This window comes from Muscardinus avellanarius (genome assembly GCF_963383645.1).
Source record: "Muscardinus avellanarius genome assembly, chromosome: 14".
NCBI classification, from domain to species: domain Eukaryota; kingdom Metazoa; phylum Chordata; class Mammalia; order Rodentia; family Gliridae; genus Muscardinus; species Muscardinus avellanarius.
In genome coordinates this window covers 68,923,866-68,933,692 of record NC_137800.1, presented here as the reverse complement: position 1 = coordinate 68,933,692, position 9,827 = coordinate 68,923,866, and the positions used below count along the sequence as shown (strand labels likewise).

The window sequence follows — 9,827 nt, the reverse complement described above, 5'->3', positions numbered from 1 at the left end:
TAGGCTTCACCTTTGCGCTGACGCCGTGCTTTTTTTTTTTTTTTCCTCCCGCGGAAAACAGACTAAGGGTTCATTAATGTGTATTTACAACAGCTGAGCCCTTTCGCATAGGAAACAGTCATGTACCCTGATATTTTGAAAATATTCCTGGTGTTACAAAAGAACGTGTTTTTGTTTTGTTTTGAAGTACTTTGGTGGAAGGCAGGATGCCTAAAAAATAAAAAAATAAAAAAATAATATGCTTGCTTTTGCCCATTTTTTAAAACTCATGTGTGCTAATGGCTGTGGTTGCCTCTGGTAGGTAGGTGGCTCCTTACAGGTAGTCAAAATAGAACAAGGTGTCAAAATTAACAAAATAAAAATAACAAAATACAACAGGGTAACAACAAACGAGTCAGCCTAGAGTTTTCTTTAAAAACAAACAAAATGCCCCTTCAAATTCAAATAGTTCTTGTGCAAAAAAAATGGGTGGTATTAGAGTGAGATGCTGTATTTCATGCCGTGATGTGCAGAGAAGATACTTGTCTACGTCAATGTAAACCATACTACGTATAACCAGAATTCTTACTAGTGAACCTGGGGTTTGAACTCAGGTCCATTTCATTCAAAATTGTTTCTGTGCCCGCCGGATATACATCAATTTTCTGGAAACTATAATGTAAATATACTTTCATTAATTTGCCAGTTTTAGTCTAACCCTAGAAACTTCAAAAGGTTTCTTTCCTTTTGTTTTTTAATTAATGGATTCTTAGAAATTCAGACTAGTCACTGAGACAGGGACAGCTGTGAATAAGACAATTCTGAATTATGCAAATATTAGGGCAGGAAAGATTGAAGCATAATAAAAAGCAATGATCAAAATATAGTTTAAATGCATTTTATTTTAGAGAGTGTAAAATTTAAGTTCTTTAAATATTAAATAAAGTTTTGATAATTATTTTTAGATTTGGGGAATATATCCTTTTACCCTATAATGGCAATGCATTCAGATCCTCAGGAGATATTAAGAGCAACCTAATACATTGTTTCTTTACCCTATTTTCATGTTTATTTAAATACCGTTTATTTACTCTATTTTTATATTTATCAGCTTCTTGTACTAACATGTTTTGCTCAGACAAAATTTAGGGTAATTTGGAATATATTATTCTAATTCTTCACAAACTAAAAATGATGAAAACTCTGTTTTTTGGGGGGAGTGCCAGAAATCATTTGGAAATTAATTGATTTGCTTTTATTGTTAAAAGTTACATTTATTCGTATCTCTAAGGGTCAGGATTCTCTAGGAACATTTCAAAAGTATAGAGGCGTTTCCCAACAATGCTTGTAATAACAGCAGAAGCTAATTTCTATGCACTCTCAAAAGTAATGTTAAATGACTATCTTTGATGTTATTCTGAAAACATTTAAAAATGTAAATTGTCAACTATCAGGTTTATTGAAATATCCACTTACTTGAAAATGGTCGATTATTTTAATTTGGAAAGAAAAATGAACATAAAAAGCGGGAATTTCGGGGAAATTCTACGTTTGATAAGATGCAAGTCTGAGGGTGGAATTGTGTGCAGAGAGGCAACAGACACATCGTCCGCGCCCTAGAAAAGGCGACCATGGAAGCGTCATTTTAATCAGAAACCCGTACAGATTTCAGGAGAAGGGAAGGGAAGTTTTGAGGACATGACAGTTGGTGTGTGTGTGTGTGTGTGTGTGTGTGTGTGTGTGTGTGTGTGTGTGTGTGTGTGTTGGTACTGGGGATGGAACCCTTCTACTTCCGGGCTACACTCCCAGACCTATTTTATATTTTATTTGGAAACAGGGCCTCTTAAACCAGCGCGGCTGGCTCCGAACCTCCGCGATCCTCCTGTCTCTGCCTCCCAAGCGCGGGGATTTCAGGTGTGCGCCACCACGCCCGGCGCAGTTTGGGAGGACTCCAGCTTAAAGCTGGGAAGAGAAGGCGAGGGACTGCTAAAGTTAGGGAAAACAAAAGTTTTTCCCCACACCCCGGCTTTTGGCTTCCGCTGGAGGCGCGCCCTGCCCTTGGGTGGACTTTTCTAAGCCAGCCTTAAGGTGTGTGCCCTGGGCGACCGGGAGCCATCCATCCTTCCTTCCTGATGTGCTTTCCTCAGACTGACCTCAACAGCCTTCTCCGGTCTTTTGCCAACCAAAGGGTTAATGTCGCAAGAGGCGGGAACCCGCATCCTCCTGGCGGTCCCGCGCACCCCTGGCCCGTGCCGGGAGCACGCTCCGGGATGCCCAGGTCTAGAAGTGCGGGTGCCGGGGCTTGAAAGGACGCGGGTTCCGGACACCCTAACAGCGTTGAGCCTTGCGGGGTCCGCTGGTCCTCCGGCAAGAGATCACCGTGGAAGCAAAGGCTGGGGGTTGGGGGCAAAGAAAGACTTCAGTGTCCGCAGTTGATGTCTTTAATTGTGTCCCTCTGCGGTGAGGCCGATGCCCACGGGGGAAGAAGGCTTCGTCTCGCCCGGGGGGCGCCACATTGTCCTCGAGGGGGTTCTATAGGCTACTCTTCCTACTTCCAACAAAACAAAACAACCCCCCTCCAAAAAAAAAAAAAAAACAACCTCCTAAGATTGTACGGGGGTAAATATGACTTTGGCATGGTATTTCCACAATAGCAATAAAGATTTAAAAAAAAAAAGAATTTGTGATCATGTGGATGACAACCGAACAGCTGAGAGTTCGCAGAACCCCAGCCCCTTATTTAACACATAAAAAATCTGAGGCTCAGGCGGCGGCAGCAGCCCGGAGAGCTACTTCTGAGCTGGGGCGGCGGAGCTCACTTTGACCCTCTCTGCCTCCCTGGCCCAGGCTCCCCTCCTCCAGCCGCCTCCAGCCGACTTTCTAGGACTTGCCGAGTCTCTCTCCGGAGCCCGGGTGCGCCTAGGCCCGTGCGCCCCCTCGGTGTCCGGAGCAGCCCAGCACCGGCTCCGGGACAGGCTCTTAGGGCTCCAGAGAGCGCGCACCTGGACACACAGAGCAGCGCCCCCCGCACCGCGCTCGGAGCGCGGGCTTCTGCGACCCGGGAAAGCGCGCGCCGCGGGCGGGCAGGTTCCACGACGGTGCCCTCGCCCTCCTGGGACTGGGCGTTAGCTCTCAGTGGACCTCGCGGGGACACCTCTGCTTCAAAAGGCTCCATGAAGCCCTCTCCCAAACCACCGAGCCCGGGGTGCGGTTACAGGGCCAAAAAATTACTATATAAATTTAATTTATATATAAATGTATTTTTTTCGGTACTGAGGATGGAACCCAGAGGCTAGAATCTACCTGCGAGCTACACCCCCAGCCCTATTTTTTATTCTTTATTTTGAAACAGGGTCTCACTGAGTTGCAAGAGGGCCTCACTAAGTAGCTGAGGCTGTCCGCGAACCTCGATCCTCCTGTCTCAGCCTCCCGAATGCTGGAATTACAAGCGTGCGTTTTTTTGTTTTTGTTTTTAAATAAAAATTGCAACTGCTCCCTGTTTCCCTTCGATTTAAGGGCTCGGTTTAACCTCCTCCTGAGTTCCTGGCTCTGTCGGGGAGCGGGTGACTGTGGCCAGGAGACGAAGAAAGGCGGAGCCGCGGGGGGCAGTGTCTTTATAAACTTGTCCGCAGCCAGACAAACGCTGCTGCTGTCGGGTGGAGACATTTCAGCACCGAGGCTCAGGACAGGGCTACCTCTTGTTCCTCTTCCACCTCAGGATCCCTCTCTCTCTCTCTCTCTCTCTCTCTCTCTCTCTCTCTCTCTCTCTCTCTCTCTCACACACACACACACCTGATTTATTCCCTGGCGAACCTCTCGCTTTTTCTTCTGTCTTTCAGATCCTGGAGGGAGTGTGAGCGAGGCTGGGCAGATGCCAGCAGACGGTGTGTGCTCCAATGGGATGAAGACCACCTGGGACATCAACGACCCGCAGATGCCCCAGGTGAGTGCCACCGAGTGTGTGCGGGCACGCGCGGCGCTGCCTGCCCAAAGGAGAGGACGAAACATGCAAGTTTTTGCAGACTCGAGAGGGTCTTCGAATGTAGAAGCAAATTCTCTGGGCTCTACAAAAGGCAGAGTTGGGTTTACAGATGTATCTACTCCTAGAAGTTTTCTCTTAATTATCTGAAAACGCACTGATAATAATAATGCAAAAATGGCTCATCCCACCAGCATGTTCTAGACTGCCCAATAAATAAAGATGATTTTTTCCTTTGGGAAAATGGATCTTAATCAGGGAGTATATATAATATCTCAAAATGTTTAATCTCACTGGCAGATAAAAGGGGAATGGGAGAAACTTAGCATCCCAGCTCTGCTCCAGCTGAGTGAGAAAACACACACACACACACACACACACACACACACACACACACTCTTGAGAGAGTCCTTGAGTTGTCTTACTCTCAGGCCACTGACCTGTCATCAGGTGGTAAAACTATATAACAATCTCAAGCTCTTGTCCGGATCTGCTGTCATATTCTGTGTGTGTGTGTGTGTGTGTGTGTGTGTGTGTGTGTGTACAAATACACACATGTGACAATATATTAAAGGAAGTGAAATTCATTCTTGGATATGCTCTGCTGTTGTTTGATTTAAAAAAAAATACTTTCTGTGGTTTCACCTCCAATATCCCTGCCTCAGGAACTGGTGTGAGACATGGGGGACCTAGTCTACACCCTTAAAGGAGAGTACTAAGGGAATTCTTCTAGAAAATTGTTGATTTGTTACTGAGACCCCTAAGTGGAAACATTCATATTTAAACTCAAGATATTTGCTTTTAATATAAGCTCAGAGTTCATAATACACTATTATATATGTTATTTGTGACTTACCTTATATTAATGCATTAATTTTTATCAATTCTTATGTTTTAAAGAAAAAGATCAGTTGTGCTGGTTAGGGCTGAAGGTGTAGCTCGGAAGTAAAATGCCTTTGGGTTCAATCCCCAGTACTGAATACATATATATATATTTTTTTTTCACAGATTAAACTGCATTTCAGTGATAGAGAATTTCAAATGCTTTTTGCCCTGATATTTTGATACTTAACTTGAAAATGTTTTTAACATTTAAACACACCAAGAAGTGGAACATACTGAGAAGGAATACAGACTCTGGAGTCAGACAGCCAGGGCCCAAACCCCTAAAGTCAAGTCTCACTAACTGCGTGAACTTGGATGAGTTGATTAATCTCTTGACCTTTTATTTCCTGTTCTGTAAAATGAGCATACCGATCGTACTCATTGCCCGCATGTGCTCTGGAGACTGCACAAATTTATACGCGTGCAGCGTTTAGAAGAGAGTATGATGCAAACATTATTAGCCAGTCGTCAGAAGTCTGCATAGACAGGAGGGGTGGTATTTTGTAGTAGCATCATCTGGGAAGTCCACAACACTTCTGGCTTTTAAAAGAACCTATTTTCTATTCAAATGCACTTGGAAAAAGTTACAAGCATGATGTGTGTGACTTGGGGTGGGTGCAGTCAAGCGCCTTTCCTTTCTGCGCTCTCCTAGGCGCCAGCTCACTTTGACCGTTTCTGTGAGTGGCCGGACGGGTACGTGCGCTTCGTCTACAGCAGCGAGGAGAAGAAGGCGCAGCGCCACCTGAGCGGGTGGGCCATGCGCAACACCAACAACCACAACGGCCACATCCTCAAGAAGTCGTGCCTGGGCGTGGTGGTGTGCTCGCGGGGCTGTGCCCTGCCCGATGGCACCCGCCTGCAGCTGCGGCCAGCCATCTGCGACAAGGCTCGGCTGAAACAGCAGAGTGAGGGCCAGCCCGGGAGGGGTGGCCTTGAGTCCCGGCTTCTCCGTCTCCTTGTTATTAATCTTTCTCCTTCTGGCTTTGGCAGAGAAAGCATGCCCCAACTGTCATTCGGCTTTGGAGCTGATTCCTTGTCGAGGGCACAGTGGATACCCTGTAACCAATTTCTGGCGGCAGGAGGGCAACGCGATATTTTTTCAGGTAAGGCGAGGTACAATTTCTGATGGCTATTTGCATGGAGTCCAAAGAACCTGTCATCTGCTTGGGAACTCTGAATCGAACCAATTACGGCTCAGAAATAGGCAGTACAGCCCCCATGCCCTACCAGCTTCAATGGCATTAACATAGGCAGGTGTGCTTTTTAAGGGTTAGACGTAAACAACCAAATTATAGTTATAGTTCATGTCTATTATCGATGGTGTTTTATCTTCAAGATTTTTTTCCTCTTTCATTTTGAAAAATTAAAACAACTAGGCTCTCGGGGAAGGTATGATCTTTTTTTTTTTTTTTAACCAGCTTCAAACATAGCCAACTTTCTTTAAAGGAAGAAATAGATGACTCATTTCTTTATTAACATAGGCTAAGGGAGTTCATGATCATCCAAGACCAGAAAGCAAATCAGAAACAGAAGCTAGAAGAAGCGCCCTCAAGAGACAGATGACCTCTTTTTACCAACCCCAGAAAAAGAAAATTCGAGAACTGGAGGTAATGGGGAGCCGATGTTGTACTGTGGTCTGTGTTCATTTTCATTGTGAGATATACTGATAATTAATTGAAACATGAATGCCATGTGTTAATTACAAAGGTTTGATCTTATGTGATAATTATACATCTCTGAAAAAATGTCATTTAACATTTTGATAGGATTCCTAATGTTTTCTTTAAAAGAAGCAATTTCTACAGACAATGGTAGATTTAGGATGTGTGCTGCCATCCTAAAACAGGGGCAATTATCCAACAATAAAAACAAAGAAAGACAGTAGGATACTCTTATCCTCAGAGAAAACATTCAAGGCTCACCTACCTCTTTCAGTGATGCCTGAAACTGCAGAAAGTACCAAGCCCTATATATACTATTTTTTCCTATATGTGTTTGCCCATGATAAAGTTTAATTTATAAGTTAAGCTCAACAGGGTTAACAGCAACTAATAATAAAATAGAATAAGTATACCAATATACTACAATTGAATTTATTTAGAATTTATACATTTGGGCTGGGCATGCTTGTAATCCCAGCATTCGGGAGGCTGAGACTGAAGGATCACAGTTCTAAGACAGCTTCAACTACTTAGTGAGGTCCTTTGCAACTCAGTGAGACCCTGTTTCAAAATAAAGAATAAAAAGAAATAGGGCTAGGGGTGTAGCTCAGAGGCCGAATGCCCCTGGGTTCCATCCCCAGTACTGCAAAAAATAAAAATAAAATAAAATTTACAAATTATTTATTTCAGGAATTTCCTATTTATTTTTTACATTTGGACCCTGGTTGACCATGGGAAATTTAAACCTCAATAAACAAATCTTTGGCTAAGGAGATTCTACTGTTTTGTGCATTCCAATAGTAGAATAACAGGGCATCTTTGAGAGGGCCTTTTATGTTTGTGTTAGTCCGCTTCCATTACTGTAACAAAATGCCTGAGATATTGAACTTAAGAAAAGGAAGGATATATTTGCATTTACACTGTGGGAGGTTTTAGTCCATGGTTGGTTGGACCATTGCTTTTGGTTCCCTGGGGAGGCAGAGCATCACGATGTAGAGTACACTGTAGAGGAAGCTCTCGCCTCATTGCCAGAGGCAGAAGAGAAAAAGAGAGCAAGGGGCCAGCTCCCAAAACCCCCCTCAAGATCATACTCCCAATGACTTAACTTCCTTCTACTAGGACCCACTTTTTTTTTTTTTTTTTTTTTTTTTTTTTTTTTTTTTTTTTTTTTTGCGGGTTTGGGGATGGAACCCAGGGGCATTCGACCTCCGAGCTACACCCCCTGCCCTATTTTTTATTCTTTATTTTGAAACCGGGTCTCACTGAGTTGCAGAGGGCCTCACTAAGTAGCTGAGGCTGTCCACGAACCACGATCCTCCTGTCTCAGCCTCCTGAATGCTGGGGTTACAAGTGTGCGCCACCACGCCCGGCTTAGGACCCACCTCTTAAAGGTTCCCCACCTCCCAATAGTGCCATTCTGAGGACTAAGACTTTAATATATGGACCTTTTGAGGACATTTAAGATCCAAACCATATCAACACTATTGACACAGGAACAGATAGAATTTCTCTGGGCAACTTGATGCAGCTTGGGTTTCCACAAACACGCCAACCAGGCAGCATATGAGTGTGAGGATGTGAGAACTTGACCTGGTTTGAGCCCTTGCATATGCCAGGCACTGGTCCAAGAGTTGCTTATATTTAATGATTACACAAACTTTATGACAAGATTACTATAATGAAGCCCCATATTTAAAATGAGAAGCCTGAGGCTCAGGGAGGTTTAGCTAGTGAGCGACAGCGCCACCTGCCGAAGGCCAGCTTAGTCCAATCGGGGCGCGAGTTTACTCGCGGTCGAGAATCTCAGCAAAGATGGGGAAGGATAGAGTGAAATACTGCAGATTCTTATCTGCAGAGTCAGGGTATGAAGGTAGCTCTGTAGCTCCCAAGCCTCCACCATTGTGATCGCTATATGGATAAGAACAGGACCATCTCCACTCAGACCCATCCTGCCTGGGTGTCATGGACCCTGGCACTTGGTGCGCTGCATTCATATCTTAGCAACCTCTGGACCACAGTCTCAAGTCACTAGCAGTCCATTCTTTGCAACACAGAGCCTGCTAACTGGAAATTTATTTTTATTTACATGGTTGGCTATTGTTACAAGTGAGGGTGTCCACAGCATTTATATATTATACATCTATCGTTTTTTCAGGCAGGAGAGAATCGAGACAGAAGTGGACATTTCAGCAACACACTTCTGGAAAACTCTGAGCTCTTTGATATAACGACTGACACCAACTTCCCGATTCTGGGGCACCCGTGCCCTGCCTTCCCAAACCCCGATGCTTACAAAGCTATCAGTGACCTAGCCACCTTTCAAGGAGAGATAGTGCCACCCTTTCAGAAGTACCCAAACCCAAGAATCTATTGGCCTCGCCCACCTTGCAGCTATGAATTGGCAGGCCCTGGATACATGAATCCAAGCCCATATCCCACCGTTTATAAAGATTCTCCCAGTATCCCTAATGACACAGACTGGATTCATCTGAACGGGCTGCAATATAATGTCAATTCATATGGCAGCTACGAGAGGAGCTTTGATTTCACCGAGAAGCAGTGTGGCTGGAAACCTGGCCTTGTGGACAGGACTGACCATGGAAATTTCCAGGCCATGGCCACACACCCTTATTATAACCCAGAGCTTTACCTGGCGACACCCCCAGCAAGTGGCCCAGCCCTGCAGACTGTGATCACCACTACCACCAAAGTGTCCTACCAGGCCTACCAGCGTCCTGCGTGGAAACACAGCGACAGTGTGCAGGAAGCTCACAGCCTTTCCAGCTGTGACTATGCCTCTGACAACGCCCCGATGTCTGTCTATCCAGAAGTCATGCACCCTCCATCTGCAGTCACTGGGGCAGCCTCTCCAGCAGGGAAAATTCCTTTGAAAATTCCAGGAGATTGCCAGACCATGAGATCCACTCTGGCTTTTCCTCAAGAGGCAGCTCCCTCTAAGACAGATGGGGCAGATACTTGGGATGTCTGTCTGTCTGGGCTGGGCTCTGCCACCAGTCACTTGGATAGAGCGGGGCCACTCTTCTGCTATGACAATGAGGACTTTTGAAAGGTGTTCTGGGGTGTGTGTGGGAAGTGAAATGCAAAGTGACAACTCTCTTGTTGAATTGGGAGAGCATCCTGTATACTCAGAAATATAGGTGGTAGTAAAAATGCTCGTCAGCTGAGGAGGTTATCTGTGGGAAATGTTTCAAGAGAAATGGGGAATTTTGTGCAGGATTTTGCAGCCAGCTCTATTACACAGAATTAGGCCAAGAAGATGTAACTCTCTCAAATGAACAAATAAGCAAATTTGAAACCAAAAA

General features: G+C 44.8%; 1 protein-coding gene across 1 annotated transcript; it reads left to right on the top strand.

Moving 5' to 3' along the window:
* Positions 1–3,152: 3,152 nt before the first annotated feature.
* On the top strand, positions 3,153–9,571 carry GCM2 (glial cells missing transcription factor 2; the record flags this gene model as incomplete). Its single annotated transcript, XM_080710275.1, has 7 exons — positions 3,153–3,184; positions 3,496–3,635; positions 3,819–3,922; positions 5,496–5,748; positions 5,834–5,946; positions 6,325–6,450; positions 8,660–9,571. The coding sequence occupies 7 exons, from the start codon at positions 3,153–3,155 to the stop codon at positions 9,569–9,571; spliced, it is 1,680 nt and encodes a 559-aa protein (XP_080566401.1).
* Between the last annotated feature and the right edge of the window lie 256 nt (positions 9,572–9,827).